Consider the following 21,573-nt stretch of genomic DNA (forward strand, 5'->3'; position numbering starts at 1 on the left):
CGCCGGCGGGAAGGTAAACGGCATTTCCGTGCGCTGCTCTGGTTTGCCAGAAGTGGCTTAGTCATGCTGTACACCGGCTCCTTCGGCCAATAAAGCAAAATGAGCACCGCAACCCCAGAGTCATTCATGACTGGACCTAATGGTCAGGGGTCCCTTTACCTTTACTTATCTGTCAAATAACGGGATGCGGGTGGCACTGTGCGTTAAACCACAGAGCCTAGGACTTGCTGATCAGAAGGTCGGTGGTTCGAATCCCCACAACAGAGTGAGCTCCCGTTGCTCAGTCCCTGCTCGGTCCCTGCCCTGTCAAAGTGCAAGTAGATAAATAAGTACCGCTCCGGCGGGAAGGTAAACGGCATTTCCGTGCACTGCTCTGGTTTGCCAGAAGTGGCTTAGTCATGCTGGCCACATGACCCGGAAGCTGTACGCCGGCTCCTTCGGCCAATAAAGCGAAATGAGCACCGCAACCCCAGAGTCATTCATGACTGGACCTAATGGTCAGGGGTCCCTTTACCTTTACTTATCTGTCAAATGCATTGCGCAGTGAGGTCTGCATGGTCCTTTGCTGCAATCTTTTCCATGAATAAGAGGGCAGAATTCATTTACATTTTCTTATCTAGGACTCTGAATTTCTTCAAGGAGACATGATTCAGAAAAAATCTTGTGGGGAGGGAAACCCAATTCAATGGTGAGTATGTTACAGTACATTGATAAACTATGGAACTCACTGACACAGGAAACAATGGTGGGGAGAGTGCATTTGCAGTTGGGTACGGCTTCAAGGTTTCCCACAGGTATCTGGTTGGTCAGTGAGAGTACAGGCTGCGGGACCAGATGGGCCATTGGCCTGCTTCAAGAGGATCATCTTCCATTTATACGATCTTGGGTATGGATAGGTTGATGGTGAAATATGACTGTTAGCAGAACAGAACAATAATGAGTACTCGTATATTCCATTATGCTGAAAGCTGTAAGACAAGTTTGATCATTCAGAATTAAGGACAGATAAAGATTTCCTTGCATATATTTTGACAAGAATTGCTTTGAGTCTTCTTGTCAGCACATGCTACAAGAGAGTAATGTATGTGTAAACGTATGGTTGTTTTCCTCAAAGCAAATAAGTCAATTTTACAAATGAATTTTCAACTATGGGAATTTGGACTCTAGAAAAAATTATAAAAGGCAGCGGCTGAACTTATATTTCCAAATATTCTACTGTACACACAGAGAAAAGCACAAAAGACAGCAAAGGTTTATTATTTCTTTAATTTTTCTTCCTTATTAGCTGTTCTCTATTGTTCAGCTCAGGCCTCAGAATAATTATATAGCATTTGGGGGAAAAGATGCAACCCAGCAACCCACCACCGGAGGCTAAGATAGAGAAGATCTCCACAGCTACCATGTATTTTCCCTTGGTGCTCAGGTAGGAAGGAATAAAGGACAGCCAAACACTGCAGAAGACCAACATGCTGAAAGTGATAAACTTGGCTTCGTTGAAACTGTCTGGTAACTTCCTGGCGAGGAAAGCCACAGCAAAGCTTACAGTGGCCAGGCAACTCATGTAGATGAGGACACAGTAAAACATTGTTACAGACCCTTCATTACATTCTAGTATAATTTCTTCTGTCATTGAGTGCATGTCCACATCTGGGTATGGGGGTGAAGTTGCCAGCCACAGAGTACATATCCCTGCTTGAACTATGGAGCAGAAAAGGAGAATGGAGTGGCCTAGTCCTTTCCCCACCCATTTCCTCATCCTGGATTCTGGTTTTGTAGCCATGAAGGCCAAAACTACTGTGAAGGTTTTTGCCAGGACACAAGAAACAGCGGTTGAGAAGATGATACCAAAAGCTGGTTGCCGGAGGAGACATGTGACCTTGTCAGGTCGGCCAATGAAGAGCAATGCACAAAGAAAGCAGAGCAGGAGAGAGATGAGGAGAGTGTAGGTGAGGTTTCGGTTGTTTGCAATGACAATGGGTGTGTTGTGGTGTTTCATAAATATACCTAGTACCAGAGCTGTGATCAAGGAAAGGAAAAAAGAGAAAGAGGCCAAACTGATGCCCAAAGTTTCTTCATAAGACAAGAAGCTTATATCCTTGGATAGACATGCATTCCGGTTCTTGCTTGGATAGTCTTTGTCTGGGCATTTATAACAGTCATTCATATCTGGAAAAAATAAGGATATGGTCCTTAGCTCCTTTAATGCCAGCTTGCTGAAATGCTTACTTTCTGTCTGAGAAGAAAAGAGCTCAGCTCAAAATAAAACATATGTCCAGTACTCTGTTATGTGGTTCAGAGTGATGTCGTCCTATAATCGACATAGGCAAGGCCATTCCTCCTCATGATATTTGAATGTATCGTCACACTAGCTTGAGTGCAGCTTATGTAAGTCGGAAGGAGTGACAAGGACCAGTCTGGATACGATTTGAACCACATACCACCTAGCTACTCTCAATGCAATTTTATTCTCATTTGATTAACATATTCCAACTCTCTCTCTAAATATTGACCCTGTATACCTGCATCGTTCAGCCTGTATGCTGAGATTAAGCTCTAATTGCCTTTTGTCAGTTCTCCCATTGCAAGATGTGAGGTTACAGGGAACCAGGCACAGGGCCTCCTTTGTAGTGGCGCCCATCCTAAGAATGTCTGACCATCAGGTGTGAAGGAAGTAAACAACGATCTGACTTTTAGAAGACACCTGACGGCATCCCTATATAGGGAAGCCCTTAATGTTTTACTGTTGTTGATGTTTTAATTTGTTGGAAGCTGTCCAGCATTGTTGGGGCAACCCAGTCAGATGGACTGAATATAAATTATTGTTACTACTGCTACTACCACCAATATCTGAAGGACAATGAGGAAGGGACACACATATAATAACTTCTATCTTCTTTTGAAACTTAACCTTAGCCATCCTGACACCTTTTAGTCAAAAGGACCCATTTAATCAAATTCTTTCCCTTACCATCCTGGTTTGCAATCTTCCCCTCTGGACATGGGATGCAATCGTAGCAGCAAGGGGGCTCTCCCTCCTTCACTTTCTTGCTGGATCCTGGAAGACATCTCTCAGTACAGACAGAAAGAGGCTGAGTCTAATGCATAAATGGAAGAGCAGAAGAATCATCAAGAGACTAATGAGTTCAGAATGTTTCAGGTTCTAAGGCTCCTCTCTATGTTTCTAAACTGACACAGAATGCCTCTACCAAGAGCAATTGCTACTTTTCTTTTTAGTAGTAGTAATGTTTGGCATGATGTAATATCTCCTCTATTGTTCTGGGTTGTGCAGGCACTCTAGTGTCCCTGTTAATCTTGTTATAATCGTTACTTCTTAGTATGTTGTCCACTAGGTAGGCATCTCTGGACAAATTCTGGACAAATACATGTATTGGAATGATGCTATCCAAGAGATTTAGCACTGAGCATGTTAAGGGGAAAATATGCTTTGGAATACATATTTTGAGATACCTCTCTTTTTTCAGACTGATGCATCCATTCCCTATGCTCTTCACACCTTTGCTCTCAGCCCCCTCCTTCACTTTCTGTATCTTCACCACCTTTCCTGCTTCCACCTCTTCCACTGGCTCCCTTAGAAGACTAGTGGTATCCTGAACCTGCTGCTGCTGCTGTCTGTTTTCACTTTTTTCCTCCTTTTCCCAACCACTTCATTTCTCTACTTTTCTCGCAAGAAAGGCAAAATCATGGGCGTTATCAATTCATACATAGTCTTTCACTCAGTTCATAACCAGTATTTAATATTTATAAAGAAATCCCAATTTCTTTGGTTTATTTTGCAATAGTTTTCTTTATATACTTAGGATTCTGGTTGCAGTCTTTCAGAGGGGAAAAAAAGAACCTATTTAATTAGTCCAACTGACCTCCTGTGTGCACTGTTTGAAGTAAGATTGTTTCAAGGTCAACATGATCATGCAAAAATCCACTGGATAGCTAATTGGTCTTTCAGATGTACACACTCTAGCGCAGGGGAAGTGTATGCCAAGGCCGTGATTAGGTGAAAGAAAACATGCCCTCCTGTGTCCAGGCCTTCTCATAGGAAAACTGGTATTTGACTTGGGCCTACTCATCCACATTCAGATGAAGATAGTGGGATGTAAAAATCACATTTGTATGGATGAAGCTTGTGGTGGGGGTCTGTGAAGGGTTGGTATTAGGGTGAGACAACCTAGCTTTTGCTATTTCCATTGCAATCAGATTCCCCAAGGTAAGTTTACACTGTTAGTCTTGCTTAACAGTATTTTATAGTAAAAGGGTTCCTCTGTTTTGTAACCTCCTTAATGAAATATTTGCCTTTATTCCTTGTTCCGACAGAGGGCTGCCTTTGGATGCCTTCTAAAAAGTTGTGTTGGTCTTTTATCTCCTTGACGTCTGCAGGGAGGGTGTTCCACAGGGAACACTCTTCTAGGGATATGCCGTATTTTTCGCTCTATAGGACGCACCCGATCATAGGACGCACCTTGTTTTAGAGGGGGAGAACAAGGGGGAGAAAATTCTCCCCATCTCTGCTCAGCGCCCCTTTAGCGAAGCGGCAGGAGAAACGGAGCCCCTTCCATTTCTCCTCCCGTTTCGCTGAAGGGGTGCTGCACAGCTCTTCCTCTCTGCTGAAGCCAGGAGAGTCTTGTTCTCCTGGCTTCAGCAAAAGGAACCCGAAGCCTCCGGAGCACAGCGGGAGCCCTCCCTCTGCGCTTCGGAGGCTTCGTGTTGCTATCGCTGATGCCAAGGAGTCTGCATTTGCTACATAGGACGCACACACATTTCCCCTTAATTTTTGGAGGGGAAAAAGTGTGTCCTATAGAGCGAAAAATACGGTACATGGTGAATTGGCTTCTTTATTTATAAAGTGCTTTATCCAAATCTTTAAACCAGGGATTCCCAGTGTGGTATTATGGCAACCTCATACAGCTCATTGGTGCATGCTCAGGCCCTCTCCTCTACCATTTTCAATGATTTTTGTTAATGTAATGAATTTTGCATTTTAAACTGAAGATGGTGCTGAAGTGAATGGACAGTGGCATCTAGTGGCACATTAACTTTTCTCTAGAATGTTTCTGGATCCCACATGGGGGCCATAGAGAAGACTGAGGGAGCAGACAAGCTAGAGACATAAGGTACATAGAAGTAGTGGTGGGGCTTACCTGCCCCCTCCCCCAATATTTTATTCAAGTTGGTGACCCTGCTTTGGCCATCCACTATTCAGTAACTTGCAGTTCAAAAGACAGTGATTAGACAGGCAGGTGGATAATTATTGCTTAAGCTATACTGAATCTCTTCTGAATTAGATAAAAATGTGGCCCTACCTGGTTAAACCAACTGTGCCATGTTATGGCATCTTCATCAAGGGTTAATTTTTGATCTGGAGGAGCTTGTGGATCTATCCTCCCAACTCTCACTCGGTGGAAACTTTGGTTTGCGAATATGATCCAGTTGACAATATCCAAGCTAGATACCACCTCTCCATTCTGGTTGATGAAGACCACATCTCCGGCCGTATTGTTAAATGAGATACTTCTCAGAAAGTGATGGAGCTAGATTGAAAACAGAAAAGACAGGTGTTTAGAAAAGGCTACAGTCTAACACAGGGCTGAGCAACCTTTTTTCCTGTGTGTAGAGCATTCAGCGAATGGTGGGTGGTGATTTAGGCAACTGTGAGTGGAGTCAGGTCCAAGCATGGAGACAGCCATCCCATTTTCTTTCACAAATGTGCCAGTCTCCTTTTCCCACCCAAATTATTGATAGTCTCTCTCTCCCTGCCTACCTCCGCTTCCATTGTTTAACGTTATGGAATGGGGAATTGGACCAAAATATTAAATTCGATACTCAATTTCTTGAGGTTAACTGATGATGTCATAACTTCTCAATATACTGTGTTTTTTTAAAAAAAATGGTGACAAAAGTTTTCAGTCATGCCAACTTTTGTTATTTTAAACAATGTATTGGAAAACTTTGACGCTACCTAAGCCTTGTAATGCTGGATTCAGCTGATACTACTTGCCATTAATGCATGACTGACTAGGCTAAAGGCCCACAGACATTACCCCCCAGTCATCTCAGAACAAATTGTAGGAAAAGATGAGAAGTGTGAAGGAATCATGCTTATTCTCTGATATGAGGAATAAACTTTTGTGGCTTCCAGTTGGGCATATCTTAAAGACAAACCTCCTTTCATCCCAAGTTCATTTTTTTGTACTAAGAATATGTGACTTGTATGATCAAGATGGCTGTGGCTTTGTGCTTCTTCACCTGGTCTTTATTTTGTATTCCCTTTAAGACTTAGAAGAAATATCCACAGGAATTGCTCCGCTGTGTCTCTGTTGCTAAGAAATGTCTTTGCAGTGTGTAAAACAGAGGTCATTCCTAGACTGTTTGAAACTATAACAGAGGGCAACAACTTTAGTGTTGTCTCCAACTATGCTTTCCTCAGACCCATTTTAATTAAGGAACCTAAATAATATTACAAGTTTCACAAGGAAAAGGCAAATTTTACCAAGGAAATTCAGGGTATACAGTGGTACCTCAGGTTAAGTAATTAATTCGTTCCAGAGGTCCGTTCTTAACCTGAAACTGTTCTTAACCTGAAGAACCACTTTAGCTAATGGGGTCTCCTGCTGCTGCCGCGCCGCAGGAACATGATTTCTGTTCTCTTCTTGAAACAAAGTTCTTAGCCTGAAGCACTATTTCAGGGTTAGGGGTGTCTGTAACCTGAAGTGTAGGTAACCCAAAGCGCATGTAATCCGAGGTACCACTGTAGTTACTTAGTAATAGTGGATGGACCCACAGCCCCCTGTGATCCTCCTCGGATGAAGATAGAACTTTAATAAAACAAACCAATTTCCGTGTCATGGTAAACCTCTGAACTGCAGAGGTTTTTCATACTTCGCTCCTTCCTGAACAAAAGCAGGAGCACCAATTTCTTCTTGGCTTACTAATTGTGGTTTGTTTGAGCAAACCAAACCAAATTCACCGGCTTGGATTTATCACGAAGTCAGGAGTCATTGTTTGTTTACTCATCCTAGTGGAGGAGTGAGGCTGGAGCAATCTCCACATTCATTATATACTTTATAATGACGTGCAAACTGGACATTTGTATCTCAGTAGGAGACGCCTGTTCTCAGTTTTCAGAAGAAAGAAAATCACACCTGTGGTTTTTCTGTTACATTTTGGAGGTAAAAATTCCCCACCCTTTTCTTTTTTAGTTCATTGTTTTCGATTACAGTGGTACCTTGGGTTGTAGACGCTTCAGGTTACAGACTCTGCTAACCCAGAAATAGTACCTCAGGTTAAGAACTTTGCTTCACGATGAGAACAGAAATCTTGCAGCGGCAGTGGTGCAGCAGCAGTGGGAGGCCCCATTAGGTAAAGTGGTACCTCAGGTTAAGAACAGATTCAGGTTAAGAACGGACCTCCAGAACGAATTAAGTTCTTAACCCAGGTACCACTGTACTGGCTTTTGCAAAGTAGCTGTAGAGATGTACTAACGTTTTCTGGCACATTGTGAGTTGAAACAAGTGTTATTAAAATATTTGTAAATATGATGCAAATGATTTCTGAGAGATGTGATTTATTTTTCAATATACCTAAAGGTAAAGGTAAAGGGACCCCTGAGCATTAGGTCCAGTCGTGACCAACTCTGGGGTTGCGGCGCTCATCTCACTTTATTGGCCGAGGGAGCCAGTGTACAGCTTCCGGGTCATGTGGCCAGCATGACTAAGTCGCTTCTGGCGAACCAGAGCAGCGCATGGAAACACCGTTTACCTTCCCGCCGGAGCGGTACCTATTTATCTACTTGCACTTTGACATGCTTTCAAACTGCTAGGTTGGCAGGAGCAGGGACTGAGCAACGGGAGCTCACCGCGTCGCAGGGATTCGAACCGCCGACATTCTGATCGGCAAATCCTAGGCTCTGTGGTTTAACCCACAGCGCTGTTGGGATACTGCCAGGGAGGCAAAAGCCATAATGCCCCCACGCTGTCTCCGGACATCCATCGACCTCCCGTAGAAATGCAGTATCAATCAATTAGCAACACGAGGCCTCGGAAATAGCTTTCCACATTCCAGAGCTCATGCACGCTCTATCGCAGAGTTCGTATAGCGAAAGATAGCATTATTTACAAGTTTATTCAGCGTTGGTCAGAACAAAGAAAAAACATGACTGCCTGCTTCAGACACAGAGAGAGAACGAAAGCAAAGACACAACAGAAACATCCTGTGAACAGGAAATACGCAGGCTGTGACACAAACATCCTGCTCCTTTTTAAGGTGGAACGGAAATATCCTAACAAGCGCCACCCGCGTCCCAATATGCCTAGAGAGGCATATTCAATATGCCTAGAGAAGTCTTAAGGGACGCGGGTGGCGCTGTGGGTTAAAGCCTCAGTGCCTAGGACTTGCTGATCAAAAGGTCGGCGGTTCGAATCCCCGCGGCGGGGTGCGCTCCCGTCGCTCGGTCCCAGTGCCTGCCAACCTAGCAGTTCGAAAGCACCCCTGGGTGCAAGTAGATAAATAGGGACCGCTTACTAGTGGGAAGGTAAACGGCGTTCCGTGTGCTGCGCTGGCTCACCAGATGCAGCTTGTCACGCTGGCCATGTGACCCGGAAGTGTCTGCAGACAGCGCTGGCTCCCGGCCTCTAGAGTGAGATGAGTGCACAACCCTAGAGTCTGTCAAGACTGGCCCGTACGGGCAGGGGTACCTTTACCTTTACCTTAGAGAAGTCTTAATATCCCAGATCTCTTTAAAAAATAATAATATATTTATTAAAGTTTCATACAAACTTACAATAATACAAAAAAATAAAAATAAAAAGAAAGAATACAAAAAACAGAAAAAGTAAAGTAACAATTAAAAACAAATCAATCTTTCCATATCCTTACTTTCATTCACTTGTTTCCCTGACCTCCCCTCACACCTCCCTTTTTTGCATTCCAGTTCAATTAATTAATTCAGCAAATCCTTTCCCTCTTTGATCTTATCTTGATCCTTTATCTTAGTATATTATTACTTCAAATTCCCATCTATTAACAATCCATTTCTACATAAATCTTAATAACATTACTGCTAAAGCCACTTAACTTCAATCCAACATCATTCTAACATTCATTAATTTTACAATATTTCTGTAAATAGTCTTTAAATTTCTTCCAATCTTCTTCCACTAATATCCCAGATCTCAAGCCCTTCTTCCCCACACTCCCTTTTCCATCTTTCCCTTTCTCCCTCTCCATGAGACACAGTGTTGTGCAGCCACCTGCTCTGAGGAAGGATTTGGTGGATATGGGCTAGAGAGAATGCCGAACCTCTCTATTGGCTATGACCACTACTTCCTTTCTGTGAATGCAGATTTCAATGGGCTGCAAAGCTTCTCTCATACAAATGCTTTCTCCTCAAATACAGGGCAGTAACCACTCAAAATAGGACACAACCATCATTTCCCTTTCCTCTGGGGGTATACTGCCATTATGTAGCCCAGATCTGCAAGCAGCACAGTATGTGGGGAATCATCTAGGAAACCATCATATCAGTGCCTTCTCCTCTGTCAGCAGAATTATAAATTCATTTCTGGACTCTGCCCAAATGTTTGAACTCTTAGAGGAAAGACTAAGGTGACAGCATTTTGTGAAGCCATACATATTCAACATAGTGGGGGGTGGGTGCCTTTGCCATATAATAGTTCCAAAATAAAACCGTAATCCTCAAAAGGATGTGCCAGAGTGAAGACTGTTGGGAGAACTCTCCAGGCTATCAGCAGCCCCCTCCTCCATTTCTCCGAGCGTCCTCCGGTGAGCATTGCTCTGGAAAAGGCACCACCTTCTTCTCCATGGCGCTCCAGAGACATAAACCAGCTTGGTTTATGCACACTGGTCTTCTGGCTTAACACAGCAAGAAGAATGAAGTATCATAGCTCTAAACTACTTTTTATTTACACTATATTACACAGACATCACCTTGCCAACAAAGGTCCGTATAGTTAAAGCTATGGTTTTCCCAGTAGTGATGTATGGAAGTGAGAGCTGGACCATAAAGAAAGCTGATCGTCGAAGAATTGATGCTTTTGAATTATGGTGCTGGAGGAGACTCTTGAGAGTCCCATGGACTGAAGAAGATCAAACCTATCCATTCTTAAGGAAATCAGTCCTGAGTTCTCACCGGAAGGACAGATCCTGAAGCTGAGACTCCAATACTTTGGCCACCTTATGAGAAGAGAAGACTCCCAGGAAAAGACCCTGATGTTGGGAAAGATGGAGGGCACAAGAAGGGGATGACAGAGGACGAGATGGTTGGATAGTGTTCTCGAAGCTACCAACATAAGTTTGACCAAACTGTGGGAGGCAGTGGAAGACAGGAGTGCCTGGCGTGCTCTGGTCCATGGGGTCACGAAGAGTTGGACACTACTAAACGACTAAACAACAACAAGAAGAACAACAACAACAACAACACAGACAAGGAATCATGGTGCTCTTTCTCATCCAGCTCCGAGAGACAACAGGCAAAAGTGAAAGTACATCACATTATACATACAGATAGGGCTATATCCAGTTCTCACGCTTCCTCTCAGACAGACCGTGTGATTTGCACTAATCACAAAATGCAGCCTCGGAGGAGTGAAATTGCTGGAAGTGTGAGAAAGAAGGCTACCTGCAGAAGAATTGCAGGAAGGGCCAGAAGCCCAAGAGCTCTGGGGCAGGAGGGGCCAGTGGCCAGAATCGTACCAAGCCTAGCTCTACCCAGGCACATGCTTTGATCACACCAAGACCTCCCCAACTATCCAGAATGAAGCATCTTTGCCCTAGTGCATCCCTTTCATGAAGGTAAGACGTAGGGGGGGGTGATTGGTCAACTGTGATGTCATGCACTCCTCCTCCCCCAGTGTTGGGCACAACTCTGATTATGAGGAAGCAACAGAGCTCTCAAAGTTGAGGATGTAACAACATTTACCTGCCAAAACTGTGGATTCAGTTTCTTCCCTCTTCCTCCGTACGCCATTCTTCTGTGTCTGAGTCTGGATGTGGACATGGCATGTAAAGCATGGGCCATGGCATAAACAGCACTGTGGATGCTGTAACTGTGGCCTGTCATGCTCATTTCAAAAAATGATCCAGGAAGGCTCTCCAGCTTCTCTTCTCCGGTGCAAATATTCCCCTCCACCTTGTCTGAAGTCATATCTGGGAATATACATCCAAAGGCCTGTTGCCAGAAGTCCCTGATAAAACCGTCCCCATCTGTGCTGGAAGGGTTTCTGTGCACAACATACTGATGAAATCCTGGTGGGTTTCTAAAGTGAATTTCAAAGGATATAGCACCATTGAATACTCTTGAATCCCAGTTCCTTTGAAAGACAAATGAAGCGAACTCAACCTGGGCTGTTACTATCCATACTTTACTTTTTACATTATTAATCAAGTCATCATGTTTTGATAAGTATGGAAGCCATAAAAAATTTGCCATGGAATAAGACTCTCCAGAGGTCACCACTGCATTCGCTTTGCTGCTAAAGATTTTGTCTTGTATATTGGTCGCCAGTTCTAGCAAGCCATACATTTCAGAAATAAAACTGAAATCAGGGATTCTTTCTATGAATGCAAAGCAGACACCACTGTTGGTAAACATGGGGGAAATAGTTTGCACAAATCTTTCTCCATTCTCATTGTCTGTTGCAATGACTCCAATCCACGTCCACCTGAAATGCAGAAGCAAAGAGAGAATTCCCTCATACTGAAGCGCTTCCGAAGCTGCCATCTGGTAGAAGGGAAGCCCTGGGCTTTTATCATTCATCACTGGAGCAGAGCCATAAATGAGCTAAAAAGTAAATGGAGGAAGAGAAGAGACAAAGTAGAGTTCTTTCACAGTATTCATAATCAGTATGTGGAGAACCTGTTAGTCAAATATGGCCTTTGCCAACGTTTTAGGGTTTGTGTGGCTCTCTCTCACATATACAAAAGACAAACATGCAGATGGGCTGAAAACTCGGATCATCTCCCATTTGTGGTTTTTAAACCTTTGATTTGATGACTGGAGAGGGACACTGTGTCTGTTTTGTTTTATTTTATTTATAAATCTTGTTAACACTTTGATGACTAAAGCAGGGCATTGTCATTGTGTCTATTTTACTGTTTAGGGAAGTTTTTAATGTTTGACGGACGATTGTATTTTAATATTTTGTTGGAAGCCGCCTAGAGTGGTTGGAGAAAACCCAGCCAGATGGGTGGGGTATAAATAAATTATTATTATTATTAAAAAACAAAACATTTTTTTTATGTCATTGTAAAATTTGTCAGGGTCTTGTACAATAGATAAAACTGAAAGGGGAAACATGCATACCATGCCCCAAACAGCAGATCACCTAAACATTGTCTGTCTGTCAGAATTGCAAGCAATTTCCCTTTTCCAACAGCAACTCAATTCGGATGCCCTCCTCACTAAGTAGAAATTGCTACATAACTAAAAACAGCTCGTGAGGTAGAAGCCCACTCTCCCATCAGAGGCTTTGGGATATCAGTGGTTCTTTCTTTCTTTCTTTCTTTCTTTCTTTCTTTCTTTCTTTCTTTCTTTCTTTCTTCTTTCTTTCTTTCTTTCTTTCTTTCTTTCTTTCTTTCTTTCTTTCTTTCTTTCTTTCTTTCTTTCTTTCTGTCTATTATAATTATGTACCACCTTTATTTTCCAAGGATCTCAAGGTGGTGTACATGGTTCTGCTCCCAATTTCATCTTCACCCTGAACTGCTGATACACCCTGAACTGATGCTGAGGAACCTGCCTCTTCCTCTATGCAAGCTAATAGAGGTATTGTACATAGGTGTCCTACCTGCGGGATCTTAAAGATATCCAAAACAGTGGCCACATAAAAGGAGATTTCAGAATCCAGTCCCCCAATGACCCCGGTCAGATTATTTTCAACATCACATATATAGTTAGGGACAAATTTCTCCACCATTGATAAAAGCAGCAGTGTGGCGAGATATGTGCTCCTTGCACTGATATAGCTGTCATATAAGCGGAAGCCCAAGGTGATATTGGGTAGGATGTGAGCGTCTTCATTGATCTCCTTGACTGCAAATGCCAAGGCCAGGATGTACTGGTAGCCCTTAGGCACCACCCTAGAATGAGAGTTGCAAACTGTTTCAGTAGGAACATCAACAGTTATTTCCTTTTACGTATCAACACAGTAGTTAATCATTCTGAGTTCAGTGGGGTTAACTCTCAGTCTGTTCTACTGTTGAACATCTCTTATAAATAGAAAGTTCTTCTTGATGTTTAGTTCAAATCTCCTTTCTTGTAACTTGAATACCCTGATTTGGAGCAAGAAAAAACAAGTGTGTTATATCTACCTGGTGACAGCCCTTGAGATATTTGAAAATGGCTATATTTCCCCTCAGTCTCATCATAGCTAAACATACCAAACTCCCTCAACCGCTCCTCATAAGGCTTGGTTTCCAGACCATCTTTGTTGCCCTCCTCTGCACATGTTCTAGCTTGTCAATATCCTTCTTAAATTGTAGTGATCAGAACTGGACACAGGACTCCAGGTGACCAAGGCAGAATAGAGCAGTACTATTACTTCCTTTGATCAGGACACTATACTTCTGTTGATGCAGATCCCTTGAACCTTTCCACATGAGCTACTGGCAAGCCAAGTGTTCCTCATCTTAGATTTGTGCATTTCTCCCTATTGAAATTCATGTTACTTTTGTCCCAGTTTTCCAATTTTTAAGGTTAATAGTATCTAGAGCAGGGGTTGCTAATGTGTGGTAATGGGGGGTTTTCCCTTACATGCCTGAGGTCTTTTTCTGACTCTTACAACATCTCTGGTCTCTCCCTGTAATGTCCTCGTATTCATAAGGCAGTGATGGTCCTTGGAATTCACTGAATTCTATACTTCTTAATAAGTACCATTCAGTGATGAAACAAACCTTAGTCTAAGATCAAAAAAATGAAACCATAAGAGCCTTCAATTTCAGAACAGGTTTTTAAAAATTCATTCTTACTAATACTCGAGTTCAGATAAAGTCTATCAGTATTGGCTATTCAAAGGGTCTCTCCCAGACACACATATATACATCGATTTCAATACATTTCTATTCATTTCCCTATCCAGAAACTGGAATTTACCCCGTATTGTCTTAATTCACAAGAGATTCCTGAAATTTTTTGCCTCACCAAAAGTCCCATTCAAATCTAAAGTGGTTTCCCCCAGGTAAATTAGAAGAATGATCAAACTCTAGGTTTGATCATTCCTCTGCTGTAATAAATGAGTGGCTTAGTACTTACACAAGCTCTTCAGGCAGCACTGGTGGGGGTTCTTGAGCGAATGTTGCTGGAGAGGCGATGAAGCCACCATGGGAAACAATGCCACCAATGAGGAACTCTCCTGGTTGATGATACGTGTGAAGTGGACTGTGTGGACACTGGAGTCTGCATTTCTCTAAGTGAGTCTGACATACTTTGTAAGAAAACAGTTCCAGCAGCAAGACCACTAAAATCACCATTCTCAATTCAAAGGCAACTGTTTGATCTACACAGAAACCACTAATTCCCTAGCATTAGTATAATTAATTTCTCCAAGATAAAAACTGTCTCATTTGAATGGTACTTTATTTACCTGAAGCGATACAATCTGGGACTATCCAAGATCAGACTTGAGGCTCCCAGAACCTATTTAAATTATTCTGGTAATTTTAGTATCCTTTCCGTTACTTTTGCAAGTGGCCACTGAAAGTCCACAGGGGTTTTTGAGAAGCCACAGCTTTAATTATAGCCCTATTCATAATCAAGCTGGAATGTAGTTATTTATTCAATGCTTGCGAACCCCTGTGGAATTGAAGAAGAAAATGTGTTTGTCACATATTCAGAACTATTGTGTTTAATTCCCTTTCAATGGATAATAAGGGGCGTGTGGTATATTGGTGAAGTTAGAAATTCATAATAGAAGACCTTGTAAACAATGGAGAATCCAAAATGTAGTACGGTGTGTCAGCATCTTGAAATTTAACTGAGTGGACCTGGATCCACATCAACCATGTGGCAATGACCCCTCACCACTTTTCCAGGGGGGACAGTTGCGTACCCTCACTCTCAGCCTCCTTCCCAGATGGCCTAGGCACACACATTTGCTGGCCTTTTTTTGGGGGGGGGATTCTCCTTGGCTGGTGGATCTCAAAAGGGAGGGGTCTTTCCAATCCAAAAGGCACCATGAATGGGCCACTCACTGGTGCCTTCTGGAGGGCAGTGCCTTGCTGGCTGTAGCTATTGGCTGCTGTCTCGTCTGGCCTGGCAGTGAGGCTTAAATAAACAAACATGGCCCAAAGACATGGTGACCACAATGAGGTGAGAGGTGCATGTGGAGGCAGCCTTGGTGGTCCCTTCATAGGGACCCTGGGAGCAGATTGTGTAGAGAATGAATCCATATGAGATGAGCAGGGCAATAAAAGAAACTAGTGACAAAATTCCACTGTTGGTGATCATCATGACCTCCAGGGGATTTGTGTCAATGCAAGCCAACTTGATGACTCTGGAGAGGTTGAGTTGGTGCCCCATGCCCTCCTGTATGACTCCTTTTATAGCGACTTATGAAAATTATCTCCTAATTCTGTCAGCCTATGTCAGCTGGTACCGTAGGGAGAAAGAGGATTCTTGAAATCTCTCAGACCCCACAGTTCATCCACACCCAAGTGAGGGGGTCAGGATTCCCAAAGTTGCCGAGCCTGACTTTCCAGCCTTTGGGGTGAATTTTAAGTCAGTGTTCACCTTCATTCAGTGATGCTGATGTCTCTGGCTTCTTCTGCAAACTTCTGCATTTTATTTTTTAAATATGTATTCTGCTTCACTTCGGCTAGGGCAGGGGTTGGGGATGTGTGACACTCCAGATGTTGAGGGATTCCAAAACCCACCAACCCCAGTCAGTATGAAAAATGGTCAGCAATGATGAGGCCTGTAGTCTAGCAATATCTGGAGGGCTATAGGCTTCCCATCCCTGCTCTAGGGGGATTGAAAGCAGATAACAAGAAAAGAAATAATATGTTTTACTGTGTTAAAGCGGCTGGGGAACACAGCCAGATGAGTGGGTTATAAATAACAAAATTATTACTATCATTATCATTATTATTAGTTATACTTCCTTCCATTCCTATCTCCATTTGAATACTTGGACCTTCTGCAAGGGGGGGGGGGACATAATCTTACAGATACTCATTAACAAGCATAGTTATCTTGCTGTATAACAGTACAGATGTCTACGCAGCAATAAGTGTTTTAAGATTTAATGGGCCTTACTCCCAGAGAAGGGAGTACAAGCGGGCAACGTAGGCTCTGGTTTATGGTTGAAACTAAGAGAAAGCATTGGCTTTGTGCACTTAAGAGCTGTATAACAGGAGGTATAATTCAGAGGTTAAGCCTGGATTCTAGAAAGCTGAGGTCCATTGTGGGAATACAGATGCAACCTGAAGTCTCTCTGTCCTCTTTGATTCTACTTTCAATCTGATTAAGCTCTGGTTTACTTGTTTTCTCCATTCATCATGGTTAGGTCTAATCAATTTTATCTGCTCATTAAACATTTGCTGAAGGATGCCAACAGTCAGGGGAAAGTCCAACAATATACTTGCCAGAAATATAATACGTATTTATATTAAGAATATAGTGTTCTGATCCATCACTTGTGTTGGTGAAAATAAAACTTTTCAGTTGTGGCTTTGTTGAATGCTTTGCCCAGTGAACTGTGCATGGTTCTTTGTTGCCATCTTTTCCAAGCACCAGGGCAGAAATCATTCACACTTTCTTATCTAGTTCTCTGAATTTCACCAAGGAGACCTGATTCAGACAACATCTTCCGGGGAGGGAACCCAGTTCAATGGGGGATAAATTATTTCACAGTACATAGATAACTCTGGTCAACAACAAATTTGTTGTCTGCATTTTTTCAGTTGGTTTAGGATGAATCTGATGCGCTGAATCCAAAAATCACATTGGTTTTGCTCAATCAGGTCAAGTTTTTGAGCTATGGCCACATGTCGGTTTTTTACATTTTTGTTCACATGTACGCTGGTGTGGAGCATTTTAGGAGAAGTTGGTGGGGGCAAAATGCCATGTCAAATAATTGTTTTGATTGGAAATGATTATTTTAATGACAAGAAGTATTCAGGTCCGATAGTTCTGGGTGATTATGTCGAAAAGCGATCAGTTTGAAGTCATAAAACCTCGAAATCTTCCATAAATTGGTGCAGCAAAGCATAAAGTTGCTTACCATGCTTATTTTGGTATTAAACTTGGTGACCAGGATAAAGCTTGGGTGCCACACATGGTGTGCAAGGCATGCACCGAGACTCTACGTGGGTGGACCAATGGCAAGAGGAGTCTGAACTTTGAAATTCCCATGGTTTGGAGGGAGCCAACAAACCATGTCACTGACTGCTACTTCTGCGCTGTTGATGTGACTGGGATCAACAGAAAGAACCGGAGCAGCCTCAAGTATCCTGATCTTCAATCAGCACGTCGTCCTGTAGCTCATTGTGATGAAATTCCAGTGCCTATCTTCAGAGAACTTCCTGACATTAGTGACGAAGATGCCTCCAGTGTTGAAGAAGAAGAAGTGGTTGTTGAAGATGATGCTCCACATCCATTTTCCCAAAAGGAGTTGAATGATCTAGTTCGCAACCTCAGCTTGTCAAAGGACTCTGCCGAACTGTTGGCATCCAGATTGAAGGAAAAAAACCTCCTCTCTGACAGTGCTCGCATCAGCTTCTTCCACAACAGGCATCAAGAGTACCTCAGTTTTTTCTCGGAAGACAAGGACTTGGTGTACTGTGCAGATATTGCGCAGCTTCTGCTCAAGCTTGGAGTGCCACAGTACGAACCCAAAGATTGGAGACTGTTCATTGACAGCAGCAAGCGATCACTGAAATGTGTTCTGCTACACAACGGCAACCAGTTTGCCTCTATACCCCTGGTTCACTCGAGTACACTGAAGGAGAACTATGAAGCGGTGAAGTATGTGCTGGAGAAAATTGGTTATGATCAGCATAAATGGTTTATTTGTGTTGACCTGAAGATGGTGAACTTTTTGTTGGGACAACAGTCTGGCTTCACCATGTACCCATGTTTTCTGTGCATGTGGGATAGTAGGGACCGTGCTCAGCATTACACGAAGAAGGACTGGCCTGTGCGGGAGGAATTGGTGCCTTGCAAAGAAAGGAACGTCATCAACGACCCTCTGGTGGACAGAGACAGAATACTCTTCCCACCGCTGCACATCAAGCTCGGCTTAATCAAGCAGTTCACCAAGGCTCTGGACAAGGATGGTGACTGCTTCACTTACTTGTGCCAGGCTTTTCCAGGATTGACCATGGAGAAGTTGAAAGCTGGCATCTTTGATGGTCCTGAGATCCATCAGCTCATCAGAGATCCAGAGTTCGGAAACTCAATGAACGAAGTGGAACTGGAAGCGTGGAAGGCATTTGTTCCGGTAGTGAAGAACTTTCTTGACAACAATAAGGCCAGAAACTATGCAGAACTTGTCAACAACATGCTGACTGCTTTCAGAAACCTGGGCTGCAACATGAGCGTCAAGATGCACTACCTATTTTCACATATGGACCGGTTTCCTGAGAACCTGGGTTCAATGAGTGACGAGCAGGGGGAGAGATTCCATCAGGACATGAAAGAGATGGAGACCAGGTATCAGGGTCGCTGTGACGCAGTCATGATGGCTGACTACTGTTGGACTCTGAAGAGAGACCTCCCTGCCACTGAGCATTCCAGGAGATCCAAGAAACGGAAGTTCAAGCCCTGAAGTTTGAAAAATGGTGAAGCAACATGCAATTTACGTGTAAATACCTTTATCAATGCCCACCATTCAGTTTACAGTAATCAATGTTTCTATCAGGTAATCAATATATGTTGTTGGAAAAACATTATTTTCTCTTAAAAACATATTTAGGATGATATGTGTTGACAAAAATCAGCTGATAATGCCACAAAAATGTAATCGGTTTTGTCACAAGATCTGATTTTTTTTTTCAAATCAACATAGCACAAAAACCTGACCTGATGGAGAGAAACAGATGCCATTTCCTGATTCAGCAGTGCAAAAATACCCTAAAGCAGTTGTGGAAATCTAGACAACATTTGAAAAGTAAAAAATTGTTGCCCAGTGTAATCTATGGAACCCACTGGCATAGGAAACAATGGTGGAGACAGTGCATTTGCTTTTGGACACGGCTGGAAGGTTTAATCTCACTGTAAACAAGTGGTACAGTGACGATAAAGTACCGTATTTTTTGCTCTATAAGACGCACCAGACCACAAGACGCACCTAGTTTTTGGAGGAGGAAAACAAGAAAACAAATATTCTGAATCTCAGAAGCCAGAACAGCAAGAGGGATAGCTGCGCAGTGAAAGCAGCAATCCCTCTTGCTGTTCTGGCTTCTGGGATAGCTGCGCAGCCTGCATTCGCTCCATAAGACGCACACACATTTCCCCTTACTTTTTAGGAGGGAAAAAGTGAGTCTCATAGAGCAAAAAATACGGTATTTCGATTTCCCACAGGAATCTGCTTGGTCATTGTGAGTACAGGCTGCCTTATGAGATGAGCCATTGGCCTGATTCAAGAGGATCATCTTACATCTCTTTGATCTTGAATATGGATAGGTTGAGGATGAAATCTGACTGTGAGCAGTACAGAACAATAGACCATAAATGAATACTTAAATATTCCATGACCTGCAATAGTACAGTTTCACATTATGCTGAAAGCTGTGAGAATTAAGGCTAGATAAAGATTTGCTTACATGTATATTTTGACAAGAATTGCTCTGAGTCTTCTTGTCAACACATGCTACAAGAGAATAATGTAAGTGGAAATGTATGATTGTTTTCCTCAAAGCAAATAAGTCAATTTTACAATGGAAATTTCAACTATGCGAACTTGGACTCTACTGTAAATACCAGTGGTGTAGCGTGGGTTATCAGCACCCAGGGCAAGGCAAGTAATTTGCGCCCCCTAACCCGTGGATTTGCGCCCCCTAACCCTAACCCCCAGATGTTGCGCCCGGTGCGGCCGGCCCCCCCTGCACCCCCCACGCTACGCCACTGGTAAACACAGAGAAACCACAAAATACAGCAGATGACAGATTTCTCCTTTCTTTAATTTTTCTTCCTTATTAGCTGTTCCCTATTGTTCAGCTCAGGCCTCAAAATAATTATGTAACATTTGGGGGAAAAGATGCAACCCAGCAACCCACCACCGGAGGCTAAGATGGAGAAGATCTCCACAGCTACCATGTATTTTCCCTTGGTGCTCAGGTAGGAAGGAATAAAGGACAGCCAAACACTGCAGAAGACCAACATGCTGAAAGTGATAAACTTGGCTTCGTTGAAACTGTCTGGTAACTTCCTGGCGAGGAAAGCCACAGCAAAACTTACAGTGGCCAGGCAGCTCATGTAGATGAGGACACAGTAAAACATGGCCACAGACCCTTCATTACATTCTAGTATGATTTCTTCTGTCATTGAGTGCATGTCTACATCTGGGTATGGGGGAGAGGTTGCCAGCCACACAGTACATATCCCTGCTTGAACTATGGAGCAGGAAAGGAGAATGGAGTGGCCTAGTCCTTTCCCCACCCATTTCCTCATCCTGGATTCTGGTTTTGTAGCCATGAAGGCCAAAACCACCATGAAGGTTTTTGCCAGGACACAAGAAACAGCAGTTGAGAAGATTATACCAAAAGCTGGTTGCCGGAGGAGGCACGTCACCTTGTCAGGTCGGCCAATGAAGAGCAATGCACAAAGGAAGCAGAGCAGGAGAGAGATGAGGAGAGTGTAGGTGAGGTTTCGGTTGTTTGCAATGACAATGGGTGTGTCATGGTGTTTTATAAATGTACCTAGTACCAGAGCTGTGATCAAGGAAAGAGAAAGAGAGCAGCAGGCTAAACTGATGCCCAAAGGTTCTTCATAAGACAAGAAGCTGATATCCTTGGGTAGACATGCATCCCGGTTCTTGCTTGGATAGTGTTTGTCTGAGCATTTATTACAGTCATTCATATCTGGGGGGAAAGAAATATATTAGGTGATACTTTTCAGCTTGCTTTTCAGTTTATTTTCTGTCTGAGAAGAAAAGAGCTTTGTTTAATTCAAAGCACATGTTTTGTACTGTCTGATGCTCTGTAATATGGTATTGTTGCAATCTAAGCTTTCTCTGTCTCATGGATATGCCAATAAAATACATGAGACCATGAGGGGAAAAATAGTCCAAAGAATTTAATTCTACACAAGAGGTTCAGCTGGGGATAACTCCCTAAAACAACTAAACATCATACAAAGACTTCCAAACAGTTTTTTATGTTTGGCATGAATTCCACACATTCCTTTAAGTTTAATTTCCTATCCTTTCGAAACACTTTGTTTCTCTCACCCCATTTCCTCCTAATGCACTTTGTTGTCTCCTTATGATTGGTCCAAATCACAGTTTAAACGAAGGTCTGCTAAAATTTTATTTCAGAATTAGATTTCACCTCAGTATTGTATTTCACTCCAGTTACCGATAATAGTCTGACCACAGTCCGGGCATACTCAGT

General features: G+C 42.9%; 1 protein-coding gene across 1 annotated transcript; it reads right to left on the reverse strand.

Moving 5' to 3' along the window:
- Nucleotides 1-1,264: 1,264 nt before the first annotated feature.
- Nucleotides 1,265-14,493, reverse strand: LOC114583345 (vomeronasal type-2 receptor 26-like). Its single transcript, XM_077918080.1, has 6 exons — nucleotides 14,276-14,493; nucleotides 12,813-13,104; nucleotides 11,456-11,809; nucleotides 5,316-5,543; nucleotides 2,969-3,095; nucleotides 1,265-2,166 (listed from the first exon to the last, which is right to left on the reverse strand). The coding sequence occupies exons 1-6, from the start codon at nucleotides 14,491-14,493 to the stop codon at nucleotides 1,265-1,267; spliced, it is 2,121 nt and encodes a 706-aa protein (XP_077774206.1).
- Nucleotides 14,494-21,573: the final 7,080 nt, after the last annotated feature.

Source organism: Podarcis muralis, chromosome 13 (assembly GCF_964188315.1).
Source record: "Podarcis muralis chromosome 13, rPodMur119.hap1.1, whole genome shotgun sequence".
Taxonomy (NCBI): Eukaryota; Metazoa; Chordata; class Lepidosauria; order Squamata; family Lacertidae; genus Podarcis; species Podarcis muralis.

Bases quoted from the DNA above. Each gene is read 5' to 3' on its own strand.
- LOC114583345 (XM_077918080.1), bottom strand. From the start codon at position 14,493: ATGGTGATTTTAGTGGTCTTGCTGCTGGAACTGTTTTCTTACAAAGTA. The intron at 11,810-12,812 runs GTAGGACACCTA...TTTACTTTTTAG, and splicing joins ATATCTTTAAGATCCCGCAG to CTCATTTATGGCTCTGCTCC. The intron at 5,544-11,455 runs GCAAATTTTTTA...TTTTCAATCTAG, and splicing joins CTGGAGAGTCTTATTCCATG to CTCCATCACTTTCTGAGAAG.